At 36.6% G+C, this 18,229-nt stretch overlaps 1 protein-coding gene and 1 long non-coding RNA gene across 2 annotated transcripts in view; one reads left to right on the forward strand and one right to left on the reverse strand.

The window, feature by feature from the left end:
• The window catches only part of LOC140326746 (uncharacterized), a 298,797-nt gene extending 286,051 nt beyond the window's left edge, over positions 1 to 12,746 (forward strand). The window contains exon 4 of the long non-coding RNA XR_011919922.1: positions 12,693 to 12,746. This is a non-coding gene — a long non-coding RNA (uncharacterized lncRNA). The remainder of the gene's footprint in view (positions 1 to 12,692) is intronic.
• On the reverse strand, positions 4,201 to 17,369 carry LOC140326745 (alcohol dehydrogenase 1-like). Its single transcript, XM_072405616.1, has 9 exons — positions 17,226 to 17,369; positions 14,746 to 14,847; positions 11,320 to 11,461; positions 10,081 to 10,168; positions 9,128 to 9,347; positions 7,139 to 7,399; positions 6,666 to 6,801; positions 5,933 to 6,071; positions 4,201 to 4,413 (listed from the first exon to the last, which is right to left on the reverse strand). The coding sequence occupies exons 1-9, from the start codon at positions 17,241 to 17,243 to the stop codon at positions 4,389 to 4,391; spliced, it is 1,131 nt and encodes a 376-aa protein (XP_072261717.1). The 5' UTR covers positions 17,244 to 17,369; the 3' UTR covers positions 4,201 to 4,388.
• Positions 17,370 to 18,229: the final 860 nt, after the last annotated feature.

The following is an 18,229-nucleotide window of genomic DNA, read 5'->3' on the forward strand; positions in this document are numbered from 1 at the left end:
TTTTTGTCATTTATATATACAGTATCTATATATATATATATATATATATATATATATACATACTGTATATATTATATATAATACAATTTATTATCTAAATACAATTAACATGTATAATGTATATTTTACTTAATTCTTATTGTTTTTGTGTTTTTTTTTCTTTCTCCCAGATCAGGAATATCTTCACATGCCAGCTTATTTTGCTCAGAGTTCAGCTGTAACAAATTCAATTTTTAAGTCACACTTCCTGAAACAACCAGAAAGATTAGGATGAGGCTTGGCCAAAAGAAACAAAAAAGCTCCTTGCTACTTGTACTTGTAAACTACAGCATAGCCCTCCTAAAACCAAAAGTATTTACACATCAATCCTATAACAAAACCCGACTTCTATTTTAGAGTCATCTATTCCAGTTGTTAGCCACTATCCATGAGGGAATAGGTTCAGAGTAGGGTTTGGGAAGCAATAGGAAACCATATAACCATACAGACTTTAGTCTGTTGATCAAAGCCTAGCACACATTGGTTGATTTTTACTTCTATTCTGATTCCATTGGATTCATTAAACATTATTAAGTATGTAAGTCAAGTTGTGTGTACAAAAGATCAAGAAAATCAGATTGGGAGCTACCCATTGTTATAGCATCCTCACCATCGTCTAGTGGTTCACCCCACCCAAGCAACTGGTGTCACACCTACCTCTTCCTCGCTAAAACGCAGGCACCTTTTTTCCTGCGCATGCCCTGTGGCTTCCAATGTTCCTTTGTGTCTTCTATAGTTCCTGTGTCACCAGTGTCTATTTTCTGGATTTCTGGTTCTTGACCCCTGACTTGTTCCTGACCTTTCTTGCTTGCCTGACTCAACCCCGGCCTTCCTTGACAATTCTCCCGCTTAGTGATTTGGTATCGTGCATCATCCTGCCAACCCTGGTGTGCCCAAGGCAGTAACCTGGCAGTAACCAGCAGCTCAACATCCTCACCACTAAAGCCTCTGGAGAAGACCTGGTTACTGCAATTCTGTGCCTTGGCCCTTCTCAGGGCCCACACAACTTCTGTGTAAACCATAGCGCCCCTAGAGGCAGTGTCTCCCCAAGCCTGACGGGATATTGAGTTTGCTGTGTTTAGGGATTGATGACCGAGTGATTCAGGATTAGTAAATTGATCATGATGATGACTGATTGACAATAATATCTGTTTTTTTTATTATTATTATTTTATTTACAGTCTATCTTTAGTGTAAAAATGTTGCACTGGGCTAATGTCAAAAACAGTAAAGGCTGTTTTATTTAATCAATGATACCACAATTCTGCCTATCTCAAAAGCTTAAGTATAATAATTATTGACTCTTACCTATTAGGTCTAAGTGAATATATGGCTGTGAGGCACAGACCACTTGTTTTTAATGTCAACCCATAACTTTCAGACTGCCAATATATTATAGAGAAACTGTTCAAGTGCTAAGGGCTGCTTCCAACGACTTACATTGTGAGGGAATGTTAATATTTTCCCATAAGCCATATGTTTAAAAGGCTAAACGTAAACCTAGAAACCTAGACTCATATCTTACAATTCAAAATCCCTTAATCAAAAATATCTTATACTTTTGATTTTGTCTAGTCTGTAATTTGGTACTCCTTGCCCAGCACACACAGTCATATGCTCAAATATATTGAAAGCTTCTTAGTTCCATAACATTACCAAGTCCCATTCATTTTTATTCCAAACATATTGGTTCTGGAATATTTATTATGATGCTCAGAATTTCATATGCTACCCTTCACCTTATTTTTCCAGTGTTGCCTTCATTCAAGCAAGCTCTAAGATTGTCCTTCTCAGAGTTAGTTCTGGTGTTGTCAATACACTTGCATGTCTAAACACTGGAGACTTTCACTATAAGCAAGGATTTTATGGATTCCCAGGAGCTATAGTACATACTGATATGTTCCAATGTGCACCTAGTAAAATCCCCTAACACGTACGTTTTCTGAGAATCTTAGGGGGAACCTAGTTTTTGCCATTTTGGCTTGGCCTCTAGTAGGCATTGCTCTTTTATTGGTAATTATGTTGGCTCCACTCAGTGGGATCTGACTTTTTTTTAGTAGTATTATTCTCTGGACATCATTTACTGGATATTATAGCTCCTAGGTTTCAATATATGACATTTTTGATTCTTATAGTTTCTGAAGCAGTATTCTCAGTTTCTGTGACATTCAAACTAGATAATGGATGCTCCATGTTGTGCACTTTGAAGGAGACTTGAGCTCCTAAAGAAGGCCTGGCTTGTTGTTGGTTAAATAAGCCTCATTCATCAAATGAATGTAGAATAGTGCATGAGGGACACAAAATTACCCAAAAAGCCAGTGAGAGGACACCAGTAGCCTGGGTCTAAATAAGACCAACCAAGGTAGGGTGCCTCAAGCTGCACTCTTCAAATCTCTCTAGTTATCAAATTAGCGTAATTTATAAAGCATTTTAAAGAATGCATGTTTAAAGAATGTGTAAACCCTACTATGTTAATAAAGGCATATACATTGATTGACTAGAACATTACAATACAGTTGAGAACTGGCAAACTGGTGCCATGGTAATGGGAGACCACGGTTTACTGATGCATGTGGGGGTGGGTAATTTATCCGGACCAGTTCCACATAGGTTAGCGTATATAGAATTAATAAATCATATTGCCTATCCTGACCCTTGTTGACCACCAGAAACACCTGCATTGGGCAGGTGAGTGTCAGAACATGTCCATGGAGCAAAAGATAGCCTGGCCTATAAAAACATGTTTTTTGTTTTTTTAGATTTGGTGGATGACTAGGTGATTTTGCTTCATGTACCTTCTAAAAAAGATGGCAGAAGTATGCAAAGACAGGCCGGCAGAGGCAGTGTAACATAAAAGATCTGTTGCAAACATGTTGGTGCCAGATACAACTGGACTTCAAAGGCCCTATGGGGCTCATACCTCCATAAATCAGAGCTGTTTTGGCTACAGAGTGTGGAAGTATAGAACATAAGGCATGTGGTTTTAATGTTTTGTCTAATCGGTGTAGCTATGAAAGACTAAACATAAATAATCCAGCTATAAATGACAGGCATTAAAATAGCAGAAATTATTCCAGGTCACAGGTTTCCTTCTCCATCCTTCATAGCCCTTTTCTATGGAAAGGCCAAAACTGCAGTGTTTTACATGTCTTAGTGACATACTTCTTCATATTTTTTGTCTGCGCCTCACTGAGCAAATGCAACCACATGATCTTGGTTAATTAAAACAAAAGTTGTTACACTATGCTATATTAAATGTGCAACTCTTAAAAATTTGGATTTATTCTGTTTTGTTCACTGTCAAATACATAGCTGAAGCTATTCCTGTAATGTGGGAGTTGAGAAGAGCAGAGAACATCTTTATAGAAATAAATGGAGCTGTTTTGCCACCAAGAGTAAAGATTATTATTATTATTATTATTATTAATAATAATAATAAACAGTATTTATGCAGCACTGACATATTACTCAGAGCTTTACAAAGTCACTAGCAGTCCCTCAAAGGGGGCTCACAATCTAATGTCCCTGCCATAGTCATATGTTTTTAATACAGTTTAAGGTCAATTTTAGAGTTCTAACCTCTGAGCCATCATGCTGCCCATTACAAAGATATTTTTTATTTAATACAAACAAATTTGTTTGGAAGCCTCTAAAAAGAAATATGTTTAGATTTTTACTGAAAATTTAAGAAAAGGAACAGAACTAATTATTGCAAGATGCACAGGTATGTAGAAGTTCACAGAGGTAGCATTAGTTGGTACAGAAAATGAACTGACTGTAGTCAGTCAAGTCAGCAGTTCCACACCTTAGAGACACGTTAGGACACAACTTGAATGCTTAGCTTTGTAGAGATGGAAAGAGGAGTCAACTAGTCATCCTCAGAAATGTGGGGATGGTCACCTTTTGGGCATAGAACAGAAGGATGCCTAATAATGCTGTGTAGATGTATTACTCACTAGAAGGCTCACCAGAAAGAGATAGTAGGATATACTTCAAGGTCAGTATTCTGAATGACCTTCATCTAAAAGTCCACACTTCTCCTTTTGTCCAATCTTGGAGGTTGTTTCCCCTTTATATGAATTACAACATCCTATATTATTTAGATAACTCGATAAAACAGGCAGGTGCCATGTTATAGATATAAGAATAAGAGATCACAAGCCATTTTAACATTGCTACTTTATTTTATGTACTCTTGGTTGAAATGGTTATACCAATGTATGGTTTTACATAATGAATTTTACAGAGGGCTATTTTATATTTTCATAAAAATTTCATATAATTTCATTTGAATTGTAGATCTTCAGATTGAACTGCTGAACATGATACCAATAAAGAACAGCCTTCCATTAGAACAATAAGATTGTTCGGGTGCTTTTAAGGAAAAAAAAAAGAAATTTAAAAAATTAACAGTAGGTTAATGAAAGAATTTAGAAAACATGACATCATGACATAATAACATATTTCTACAATTTTTAACTTGGGGTAATTATTATTAATAACGGGTAGTTCTCATCAACATTTCTTTTTATTTACAGAGCCAGAAATCAATGTTTGAATAAGAAGTGGCCTACATGAAACATCACATTGCTCTCTCTGGCAACAAATCTGTGCCTACTAATGTGTATTATAGAAAAAAAGACCTGGTTTAAGGTCTGTAGCACATAAGGCACCACTGGGTAGTCACTTGTGGCCCGTAGACCAAATGTTGAACTCCAGGGATGTAACTGATTAAAAGAATTTCTGGAGTTTAGATTTACATTTCCTATTAAGTTTATTTTAAAAGGTCTATCAATCTAAGACTAGCCTCTCCACAGGGTGACCGCTACACAATAATAATGCAAAATCAACAGTACTGACCCCCTGTTAACGGGGGGGGGGGGGACTAACAAATTTCAGGATTAAGCAGTTAGAAGATTGTTACAGGTGAGAGAGATAATAAAACCTACCTAAGGCTAGTGGCAGACTTCATCATATGCTTTGTTGTCTTTAATTCTACTTTAAAGAGGCCTTTCTTATCTGGTCAAAACACTGAATGCTGGCAAAAGTATGTTTGTATTGTAAGCTTGGAGAGAAAGAATGCCATTTGAATTTTTAAAGCCTTTAGGAGGAGACATCTTTTTCACCTATATATAGATAATGTGCCAAAGGCAAGCAAATAGATCCATGTGAATCCCCAAGTACTCTAAAAAGTAAGTGGATTTGGCCCCATCATATTCCTGATGAAATTTTTGTTTTGAAAAATAAATGTTGTTTTAAAAAGTCGAGTGGGGGCAAAGACCACTATAAGAAGTTGATGACCTGAAGTGTTATGTCTATGATACACTTTTGAGTTGACATTTGTAAACATAATTGCATACATTGTGCCAGCTGTGATTTTGGGCGTATATATCTGTATATTCCTAGTGTGGGAAAATGTTATTTGCAACAATTTTATTATGAAATGGTAATGGTAAAATAATGTTTTGTATATATTTTTTATAAATTTGCCTTTAAAGTCCCTTAGTTTTCTTTTTAGTTACCAGACAGTTTAGTATAGCTTTCAATTTATGTGGTTAAAGGGGACCTGTACAGAGAAATAATGGAAGCTGCCATTGAAGAACTCTTTCTAAAGAATGCAAATTGCCTGGATGTTAAGCTGATCATTAGGTGTCAGTTTCAGGGGAACACCTAAAACAATCATAAATATAACTAAAAGGTAATAAAAGGCAAAGGATCAGAATACCAATCAGGTAAAATGGATTTTAGAACAAAGTCAAAAATAGCAGTTTACATATTCTCTATGTAACGTGTTCACTTCTAATGTTAATATGGAAAGCTTTATTAACATTTGCTATTACGTTAATTATAAAAATGGACAACACAGAAGTTCAACTTAAAAAGACCATATTACCTTTTGCCAGACTCCATGAGATCAAATCCCTTATTAATATCTTTAAAAGGCAGTGTATGGCTCACTAATCCATCCAAATTAAATTTATTTGCCATATAGTCAGTCACTAGCTTAGGAACACATTCTTTGCTTTTCCAACCTTTAAACAGAGACCAGAATAACGGTAAAATGGAAATTCAGGTGTAAATATACACACATAAAGCTTGGGGTTGATCACTAAAGAAATATAGGCTGTTCTCATTACAGCGGATATTTCACTTAGCTTATTGTATGGAGTAAAGCTCCGTTGACTTCAACCACCAACTAGCGTCCAGGTAAAAAAATCTTTATTCGTTTTTAGATTTCTATGCACATGATTGAGTTTACTTTACATTCAGTAAACTAATTAAGTATCCTTTGTTAGAAGAATATTCCCTTTGCTACCGTTTCCCACCATTTCACAAAATACTTAGTAGTCTTAAAAACAACCCTTTTCAGCTAACTTTCTAAAAATGTAAAAGTAGCCAGTTAATTGTCTCCTAACATTAATATTATTATTTTTATTATTATTAATTTATAATAATAATAATTAAATAGGGGATGCAAATGACAGACAGATACAGACAGTGACACAGGAGGAGGAGAGGACCCTGCCCAGATAGTAAGGGAACAACGGGTAGCATTTGACTGTGTACGGAACACCAACAAAAAACAATATTTTTCCAATGCACATGTGTTAACTTCATTTTGATACCTCCAAAAATACAGCCTTTCCATGTACGTCCTGTAAAGAGCAGGTATGGATCAAACGTAATATGGGCATTTGAAGGAGCACCTCCTATAATTACACTGGTCCCATATCCTAGCTGTGTACACTCCAGGGCAGATTTCTGGATGAGAAATAAAAAAAAACACACACACAGACAGACTCAAGATAAGCAAAGTTTCACTTTACAACAGAATTAGAAATGATTATTAAAGTAAAGGAACAACATATTCATTATGTGCAATAAGTAGAAGCACAAGACAAAGATGGGGAGAAAATGAAGACATCTAAATAAATCAGAGCCAAATTATATACAAAAAAATTTAAAAAGCATGCCAATGAATAAGAAGTCCATATGTATTGCAGCATTTTAATAATAGGTTTGGATTACTTCTGCTAATCAGGATTGTATCCTCATAGCTGATGTTTAGCTAAACAATGCAAACATAATAATGGCATACCATGACATCTGTATTTCCAATGCATTCAAAGGAATAATGAACTCCATGTTCTGTCATTTCGGTGATCACCTCCTGGATGGGCTTGCTGTAATCATTGGGATTAATGCAGTCAGTGGCTCCAAACTGCTTTGCTTTTTCAAACTTGCTGCTGTTTATATCAATAGCAATAATTCTTGATGCTCCAGAAACTTTACATCCAATTATGACCGACAGCCCAATGGCACCCAATCCAAATACAGCACAAGTAGTACCGGGCTCCACCTGTACAATTACAAAGCACAGTTAACTGATCATTACATTAAAATTCAGATAAAAACACAATTTTATTAATTGCTAGAATAAATGTGCTTGGTTTCTTCCTCCTATAGTGCATCCTAATCAAGCGGCTGAAATATTGTGCAGCCAAACAACAGCATTTGTTGATGTTCCCAAATATACATCCAAATAAAAAATATGTGTGGCTATTTTTTTTTTCATCAGATTTTATTTTTTTTTATCAGATAACACATTTTGATTTTTCAAGTCTTGTCTTTACGTGCTGCCAATCAAAGTGTTCACATGCTGTCCTGATGTTGACCAATTTCTACAAAAACACATCCTTGAAGTCTGTATTTTATTTATTTAGGGATTACCTGTTGATTTGTGGATGGGGCTTGGGGAATGTGAGGTTGTGCATGTGATTTTTTTTGGTCTTTTGCCCAACCTGTAAAGCTGCGTACACACCTGCAATTTTTCTCGTTGGAAAGGATCTTTCACGATTCTTTCCAACGAGAAAAGACTGCACGATGCATGAACGATGCTGTACATACAGCACCGTTCATGCTCTATGGAGAGGGGAGGGGGAGAGCGACGGAGCGGCACCCTGCTGCGCGCTCTCCCCTTCCCTTTCATTAGGATCGGTCGTCGTCCATCGTCCATGGATCCGCCAGGACGGTCGTCGGACGATGGACGACGACCGACTGTACACACGGCAGATTTTCGCCCGATAATTGGCCGATACCGATTATCGGGCGAGAAAAATTTGCCGTGTGTACGCAGCTTAAGACAATGCTGTGTGATACTTTGTAAGCAGAAGCTTACAATCTATACTACTATTTTTTTCCACTGGTCAGCTTGTACAAAGTTGGAGCCTTTAGCTGCTGCTACCATAGGTCAGTTCAGACCTTTTACCATTCAATACCAGAACCAGCCCATTACTATTGTTTGGTGGGGAAATTATCTTTTTAAGCAGCTTCAAGAATAAGGCTGCGTACACATGCTAGATTTTTGTCATTTGAAATGATCTTTCATGATTATTTTCAACGACTGAAAGATGGGTAAATGAGTGCTGTATATACAGCGCAGTTCTGCTCTATGGAGAGAGGAGGGAGGAGAATAAGTGAGCGGCACCCCCTTGCGCTCTTTCCCCTTCACTTCCATTGTGGACATTCATCTTCTGTCATTCATGGATCTGCCAGGATGGATCCATGAACGATGTTGGACGGCCTCTGTACACATCAGATTCTCATCAGAGACGAGCCCTGTAGATCATATCGGCCAAGAATTATCTGACTGTATATGCCGAAAAACACTACTTTTGTGCCGCTATAGAGCTAGATAATCCTGGATGTCCAGCAGCCAGAAAATTAAGTGGGCTGTATCATGTACAATCTAAGAAGCTGACTGGGTGCACTGAAATCAAACAGAGCTATTTTAGTAAAAAAAAGAGAAGCATGTACCCACTAAAAGTCTGAAAGTAAGGCTGAAGTTCAGCTTTAAAAAACAAATTGTATCCCATTTGTCCAAGGGAGATCTCAGCACTGCAGTTTAGTTAGGAGAGAAGAGCAATTTCTCCTAAGAAAAAGCCCTTGCCATTGCAACTTATTGCTGTGGAATTCCACTTTCACTTTTACTTACACAATAGTTTTTCCTTAAGGATGAACAATAATAACAGAAATGATTAATAGTTTTTGTTTTAAACGGTAAAGACTTTTTAAATTAACTGCTTAACTTGGCAGTGTTGACAGCAGCTCCATATCCGGTAGGAAAACCACATCCAAAAAGACAAGCCTTGTCCATTGGAGCTTTGTCATCAATTTTCACAACAGCATCAACAGGTACCACAGTGTATTCAGAAAAGGTGCTTGTCCACAGAAAATGGTACACGACTTTGCCCTTGCATGAAAACCTGGTTGTCTTGTCTGGCATTACATTTTGAGATTCACTAATGCTGCATTGGATAAAAAGTAATAAAGCAGGTTTAAGCATATTAGGAATTTAAATTTACAAATTATTTTCAAGACCCTTATCCTTTTCAGAAAAAAGTCAGGCAAATGTATGAATCTTTATCTTTTCCAAAAAGATGAAAATGAATGCATGCTAAAAGCAGCAACTTTAAATGTTATTAGCAGCAACTTTAATTGTTATCAAAGTCTGAGATCCGGATCTCCATGGATGGGAGGGTGATTGTCCTCCTAAGAGAAACTCTCATATTGTTAATTGGGGGCTTTAAATGGGCAGGTTCTCTTTAAACAATATAACCCCGGGTTACATTCTGATGTACAGTAATCTGCAACAAAATGCATTGGATAGATACAAATTCTCATAAACAATAAAGTCACATATAATGGACATACCACTAAGTGCTTGCCTGATTTTCTGTTTCAAAATGTCTACAGGAAGTGATAAAAATGGAATGCCACTTTTTATCTTGTTTTATCATTTTTAGGTTAATAGTGAGTCTGAGTCAGTTTCATAACTACTCATGTTTAGATATATGTACTGGAAATGTCAAACTATAACACAAATTATGAAATTCCTCAAAGGTTGGCAAGCAAAATGAAATTAAAACATTTTGGGTGAGCCACTTGTCCCACTCCCATTGTTATGCCTGTGTAAACACATCTGACTTTTCTGAAAAAAGTATTTTAACAAAGTAACAAAATAGAAAAAAAAGAACGTACTGTGTTTTAAGGCAGCAGTTGGTGTGCGGATTTAAACAAGAGACGCATAGTCCACACTGAGGGATACATAATGGGACCACTTTGTCTCCTAAAAAACATATATATATTAATTTATAATGATAAGATATGCTTTTAATTTTTTGGTTTCACAGGGTGCAAAATGAAGCATTTATCTCCACGATACCAGTTTATTGTTGCTGATCAGGCATTAACATACCTAATCTCTGACCCTAGTTTATACAGCAGTATTCAAGGTAGAATTAAAGCACATTCACATTGTAGTATTTGGTTTGAATGTTAGTGTGCAACACATTAAGGCAGCAAATGCACTTGATTAGGCTGTCAAATGCACCAAGCATACCTAAAAAAGGTTTATGTAGCAAATTTTGGCATCATATTGTATATATAAGTAAATGTGTTGCCCATGTCTGTTGGCAAAGGTGCATTGGTAAGATATTTAACATAAATGGCACTTTAGGTTATCCAAGTGCTGAATTAAGGCTGTTCATTCATTATGAAGTGGCTGCCAATGTGCCAAATGGAGTCAGAAAAGCACTTTTTTGGAAATGCACCAAAAAGAAAGGTATGTGCATTGTTGAGGGATGTAGAACATCGTGTGCTCACACTCCACTGTACAGTGCTTTAACGTTCTATTTAATGAATAGCACCACAAAACACTGTACATTGAGCAGATACATTGTTATGCATTGTGGAAAGGCACACGTTGCTACAATGCAAGTATAAATGTAAATGGCACCCCAACAATGTAAACAGTACGCATACTGTGCGTTGTGGTCATGTTCATTTTTAAATCTGTTGTGGTGCATTGGAAATTCTGCAATAATGAATGGACTGGTCTAATACAATACATATTAGCATATTTAAGCTCTGAAATGGTGCACTAAACTGCTAATGAGCTTGGATGGATATAAACAGTATGCAGGTGTTTACCACAAAGCTTTTCAAAATTGAAGAAAGAAAAATTACAGTCAGGCTCAGCATTTAGAATTTTTGTTTTTCAGAGAACAGCATTTGTCTCAAGGCTTAATTATGCACCCTGATATTTATTTTATAAGTATTTATTAATATTAGTAACTTTATAGTGTCATCTGTAGCTCTTCTGAATAGTTGTTCCTGCAAATTCTGAAACAGTTACCAGCAATTCTGTCTGTAAACAGGTATATTACTGTAATTCTTTGCTAGCTCTATATATACATTTTTTTACTTTCGCATCCTTACCTGGATTAAGGTCAGTCACACCTTCTCCAACACTTTCAATTATTCCTGCACCTTCATGGCCTAAAATAACTGGATAATCAATATTTTTCATATCACCATGCAAGGCATGATCATCCGTCCGACATATTCCTGTAGCCACTATCTATAAATGAAGAAAAGCAATCAAAAATTAAACTAGTATTCACATAATTGCACTAAAATTCAGTACTGCATACAAGCAATACTGCTAATAATGAAAAGTCATAGAATAAAAATAAAACACTTCTATATAAATTGACTATATCTACCTTAAAATGCTGTAACAAACCATTTGTTATTATTATTTTTTAGAATACAATCTTACGATATGAATATTAACACAACACACTAGTGTGTACAAGCCTTTAAGGATGACTCCTGGTATTACTGATAGTTCAATCAATCACATATAATTTAATCAATCAATTAAAAGTTGATTGAGAGAGGTAGAAAGGAGTTGTACTAGGGGGAAGGAAGGCAACATATTTAGTGGAGGTCACAATAAAGGGAATATTGAAGCGCAAACTCAAAAACCTACAAAAACAAATTTGGAAATTTACTATTATAAACTAGAATAAACATAAAATGATACCTAAGCCAAGGATATGGGCAGTGTGAAGGTGAGATGGGGACAAAGTATAGAAGTGGTACCCATAACATCGGATGTAAGCCTATTCTGTGGTGGAACCGGTCAATTGCTAGAAGTTGCAGGGTTTCCATAACTCTATAGGTTCAGGCTGTTAGGTCTAGTTGGGTAACCTCCAATATAAGGGCTAATTCACCATGCCTTCGGGCAGGCCTCCTTATCCTTGCAATTTTTTATTGTGCCGCTCCAAGCAGATAGGAGGTTTCTGACCTTTGCTCAGAAGCACAAAATTGTATATCCTAGCCTCGATTCTGCAATTAGGCTTGTTCCCGGTGATGATTAATTGCCAATTCTGGTACCGCCACATGATGGACTTGCTTCTGTCGAAGGTGATGAGGAATGCTGGAGTTGCAGCCAGTTACAACCCCGAATCATCTGATCCTGACTACTTGGCCGATGAAGATTCAGAACCAGAGACTGAAAGGGTCTGAGACACTCCATTTTGTTACCTGAGACACTCCATTTTGTTTTCCATTCTAGTTTTAGTTATAAGAGATAGACATATTTCTTGTTATTGTTCTGCCAAACAAGTGTCCTTGCTGACATCTGATAAATTCAGATATTGCTGACAATTAAAGAAAAACAAGATGTCTTGTACGTGTCTGAAACAATGTAGCAAAGCGGTTTTGTATTACAACAAAGATACTATTATCTCTCTACTGTGGTAAATGAACACGCACAGTGATATTTTGTTATGTTATAAAACTAGATGTTTGTTACAATAAAGTTGGAGATTGCTTGATACCATACAAGTGTATGCATCAGTGATTCTTCCCGGGCGCGCCTGTTCTGATGCACTGAGGGGCACTGGGATGGTGAGACATCACAGAAGAATAGAGCCAAGAAACCTGCAGATCCTTTCAGAGACCTTTACACATGCAGAGCTGAATGATCTCGTTTGTGATCTAAATCTCTCCAAAGACAAAGCAGAAATTCCTGATTCAAGGCTTAAACAGAAGCACTTGCTTGCAAAGGGTGTAACTGTAACTTACTACAGAAAACGAAATCATAACTTGATAACGTTCCTCACTAATGAGGGATCACTGTGCTACTGTCATGATATAAATGCTCTTTTTAACAGTTTTTCACAAGAGCATGTTTCATCTGAATGGTGTATCTTCATTGATTCCTCTAAAAGAAGCTTGAAAGAAGTCCTACTGCATAATGGTAATTCCAAACCAAGTTTACCGACTGCCAATTCCATTAACCTAAAGGAGTCCTATGACAATATGAAGTTACTACTTGAAGCAATCCAGTATAAAACACACCAGTGGAACATCTGTGGGGATCTAAAGGGCACTGGTTTGCTGATGGGAATGCAAGGAGGATTTACTAAATATTGCTGTTTCCTATACCTGTGGGACAGCTGATCTACGGGAGACCATTATGTCAAGCTTGATTGGCTACCAAAAGATACCTATAAGCCCGGAACAAGCAGTGTCAAGTTTCTGCCTCTGGTTGATCCGCATAAAATATTTCTGCCACCTCTCCATATCAAGTTAGGCTTGATGAAGAACCTTGTGAAGGCCATGGGTAAATCAAACTCCATGGGTTTTCAGTACCTTGTTGAGAAGTTTCCAAACAAAAGCACTACAAAAATGAAGGAAGGGGTATTTTTAGGGCCACAGATCAAGTCTGTTTTGCAGTATTATGTTTACAAACAATCTCTCTCAGCAGCTGAGCTAGAAGCTTGGGATGCATTCAAGTGGCTGTGTGAAAACTTCCTGGGCAACCACAAGTATCCTGCGTACAAGGAAGGCATTCAGAATCTGCTTGATTCATACCAGAAACTGGGTTGTTGCATGTCATTAAAAATACAATTCTTGATATGGTGAGTGACGAACAAAGAGAACGTTTTCACCAGGACATTCAGGTAAAGTATGATGGCTGACTACTGCTGGATGCTGCACCGCGAAAATCCAGACAAAGTGTACACAAGAAAATCATACTCTAAGCATTTCTGAAGAAACAATTGTACCTGACTGACACTGTTCAGTAGATCTATACCACAGTGTGCCTTATTTTACTTCACACTGAAGATGTATTAACATTCACTTCAATGGTGCTTACGTTTTAGTACAAAAAACATGCACGTACAATGTTAAATATATTAGTACTCATAACTCAGGAACTGGAGGTGTTAGAGAAAAACTGATCTCTTATCTCTTCCCTCATATTTGCTATACCTTGTAGCCAACTTCTGATTTAAGTTCCTTTACAAAAATGTTTTAACCAATGGAATGCATTCAAACATTACATTTGGGACCCACCTCAGATTAATTTTAAATAATTAATAATTATTATTTGGAGATATTACATCATGGAAAAAGTCTCTAACATGAACTCTAACATGTCAGTTCATATAACCTAAAGATCAAAGTGTATAAAAAAAATATGAAAAACCTCTGATGAGTGACTCATCCCCTATGTGCAGTTAATTAAAAACAATAAATCAATCCTTCTTTCTTTAGCCTATGTTTTAATCAAATAGTATCATAAACTTTTGACAAAGAGTGCCATCATCTGATATGATTAGCTATGTAGAACTTTATAGGCAATGATAACCATCTTTTATAATGTCCTAGAAGGTGAATTTATTTGCACATATATGTCTGTTTTAAATTTCTATGTAACAAAAAATAAATACATTAGCGTAAAACAGATATGAAAAATAGCAATATTAATAAAGGATCCACAATACCAGTATCATAATCATAATCATAATGATAGGTAGATAAAAAAAATAAATGTGAAAACTCTACCTTAATGCGCACCTCACGAACCCTTGGAGGTTGTACCTCCACCTCTTCAACTGAAAGTGGCTGATGTTTTCCCCATGCAACAGCTGCCTTGCATTTTATCACCTTAACATAAAATAAGTGTATAAATCATATATAAATTAGGTTTTAATATCATTTAGTGAGCTGGTAAGTGGATGATCACATCAAGTATATGATACCTGTATGAAAGTATGGTCCTTCTGAAATCTACCTGATCAACCTTACAAAAAATCCAATAAAATGCAAAGAAAAATTTGCCTTTTTAATATTTTGCAACACAAATATCAATAGATGTCATATTTTCTGGATCACCCAGGTTCACTGATGTATGATGTATGTGTGTATTTTCTCAAGCCTTGGAGAGCTTTAATGAAGCAGGGCCAATATTTTTTTGAAATTCAGATCAGGGCTTAAAATAGGCCAGTTAATAACCTTTCATTACTTAGTTCTGAGCCAATGGATTTGGCAGTTTGATCTGTATTGTTATAAAGATCCATTTCAAGTTTAACCTTTCTTTTGGACACCTGGCCTCACATTCACATACAGTACATTTCCATATGATGCAGAACTAAGTTACTGCAAGCTGTCTGGGTCTGAGATTCGTGAGAAAAAGAAAACATCCGCTTTCTAGTCTAGGGTTTCATGTTTCAGGTCATATTGAAAAACCATGTGGTTCTTAACAGGTTCTAATAATATTTAAACCTATCCAAGCATCATTATTTATTTAACAAGAATAAAGCCAAAATAGAGAAGCACACCCCATTGTGGAGGAATTTTGGTCCATTCTTCTTACATACTTATAGAGGAGTTCATGGTCAACTCAATGACTGCCAGGTGCCCAAGTGGCTGCAACAAGCCCAAATCATCACAATGTGCTTGACATTTGTTTTTACCAAACATGCTGTGTGTTATAGGGGAATCTCCACTGTGGTCTCATCTGTCCAAAGGACATTGTTCTAAAGATGTTTTTTTTAAGATTAAACTTTGCAAACCTAAGCCATGCTGTCATGCTCCTTTTAGAGAGAAGAAGCTTTATCCTGGCAACCCTTTCCAAACAAGCCATACTTGTTTAGTCTCTTTCTAATTGTAATGCTATCAACTTTGACATTGAACATGCTAATTCTAGAGTCTGAGATGTAACTCCTGTTTTTTTCTCTCATTTTAGTCCAATCCTGAAGTGGAATGACATTGTGTTGACACACACCTGGATGCTCTGGACCAGCAAACTGCCTTTTTTTGCTTTTTTTACAGGTGATCACATTTGTTGATGATCATTTGAGGGCATACATTTGATTAGCAGCTTTTATCTGCTACTTAACCTCCTATTTCCTAGGGTGTACTTAATTTTTCATACATCACTTTTTTTTACTTTGTTAATGTCATGTGTTGTTGTTCATCTGAGGTTGTAGTTAACTAAATTATTTTTAAAATGGCCTGATATACAAGGTGTACTGTTCTTCTCAAAGCTCTATATAAAGGGAAAGTCTGCTTTTTGGAAAGGCAAATTTCCACTGTGCTTTTATCTGCTGCTCAGCAAGGCAGCTTGCCCAAGACAGCTAAAGCACATACTACCCTCTATATGCTACACTTCAAATGAAGAAACAAGAGGGACAATGCTAAAATACAGCCCTGGGTAGGAGCGTATAAACAAAAAAGAATAGATGGGTAATCTGGTTCTGGAGTCATGTGCAGATAATCGGCAGGGGTAATGAGAGGATCCTCCTATATTACACATTTTACCTATATGGAGTTTACTTGAGATAGACAACACTTCTGCATATAAATTGGTTTTAGAGCTGATCAACAATACATACATGTGTTTGCATTTCAAAGAAATTGGTAAACATATTAAATGTCACATGACAACACATCAGTGAAACAAGTACTCAATGGGCTTTAATCCTAAAGTACAGGAGCACTTGATATGACTTTTATCAATTGTAAGTAATTAGCACAAAACCCATTGGTATTACAAACTTTCAGAGCATTCTCCCCTTTATTCATCAAACATAAACAGAAAAGAAACATCTAGGGGTTTTCCTTTCAGGGGGACCAAGATCACTTTGATCATTTGGCCTCCTGGCACTCTGATACTCTTTGTAGAGTTATTGGTGCAGTAAACTCATATTTTGAGAGACCTTCTTGGCCCTTCTGCCTCACAGGCTTCAAATTTTATTGCTGCATGTCCCTCAAATATACATTATTGTTCACTGGAAAGCCATTAACGATGTACATGAAATATTGCACATTAAAATGAGTATAGTGATGCACTGTAACACACTGGGACTGAATGCCCCCTCATTTATAAGTGCTGGTGTCATCTCTGAAAGCTGTAGGTAAAAGTCACCAGAGTATAATTAGTGTTATCACTATCCCTCTAATTAAAGTGTGCAATCATTTCATGATAGCTACACGCCTACAGATCATATGGGGGTCCCAATGCAACTACTGACAGCTCTTACTTTTCCTTTATGATCCATTGTAACAGCAGAGCTTCTCTGTCTGCAGCAGCACAGCTACTAGGCTTATTCTGTCCCCAGTTCCACTTCCGAAACACTCCCCTGCCAGTCACATGATCAAAATGCCTGCAGCTGCTGGAAATACATTCTGCTGTCCTTAGTACTTTCTCTGTCTGACCACAGAGCTAAAGTTTACAGCTGAATTAACTTGATAAATGATATTCCAAATATATAAAAAGAAGAAAAAAAAAAAGCACAGGATTAGGGTACAGCAACCGAATACAATAGGGCAGGTCACAAAGCTTACACAGCAGCTTAAAAATCCCTTTTAGACAATTTGCAGATTCTCAAATATTAAACTTTGAAGCCATTATTGATATGGATTACCTACTATGGACATAAATATAGGCATTTTTTAAAATTGGTAAATATGTTTTGTTTTTATTTGAAATATTTTTTTCTTGGTGTCTGTGTCATTGTTTTTAGGACTTTTTATACTCATTCTGGAAGCGGAAAATGGACCAGTTTTTAATGTTAGGGGGATTTCATGCATTTTGTTTCTTTAATTTGTACCTATTTTGTGCCTTTTGTGAGTCTTTTTTACATTCATCCAGAAAACCTGCACATATGTTGCTTCATCTGTACTCAACATGTGTCAGGCCTTTTCGAAGTGATATTCTACTGACAGCTTTCTTGAAATTGTGATGTGATTAGAGTCAGCTGGTGTCACAGGACAAAACAGACTTTCAGCTCATGGACAAGAAAAGAGTGTTGACATCAAACAGAGCTGTAGTATTGGGTTAGATAATGGACCAGTAGTGTGGTGGAACAGAACCATATTGGGGCAGAGGAATAACCAGCACTCTGAAATCACAGAACTGGCTAGAACTATCAGGGCACAGGACTGACCAGGAGTTTTGGGTAGAGAATGAATCAGTAATGTGGGGCACATGACTTTACAGCAATACCAATAAATGCGAGGACATAGGACACTAGCTGTGACAGTG

Source organism: Pyxicephalus adspersus, chromosome 3, assembly GCF_032062135.1.
Source record: "Pyxicephalus adspersus chromosome 3, UCB_Pads_2.0, whole genome shotgun sequence".
Classification (NCBI taxonomy): Eukaryota; Metazoa; Chordata; class Amphibia; order Anura; family Pyxicephalidae; genus Pyxicephalus; species Pyxicephalus adspersus.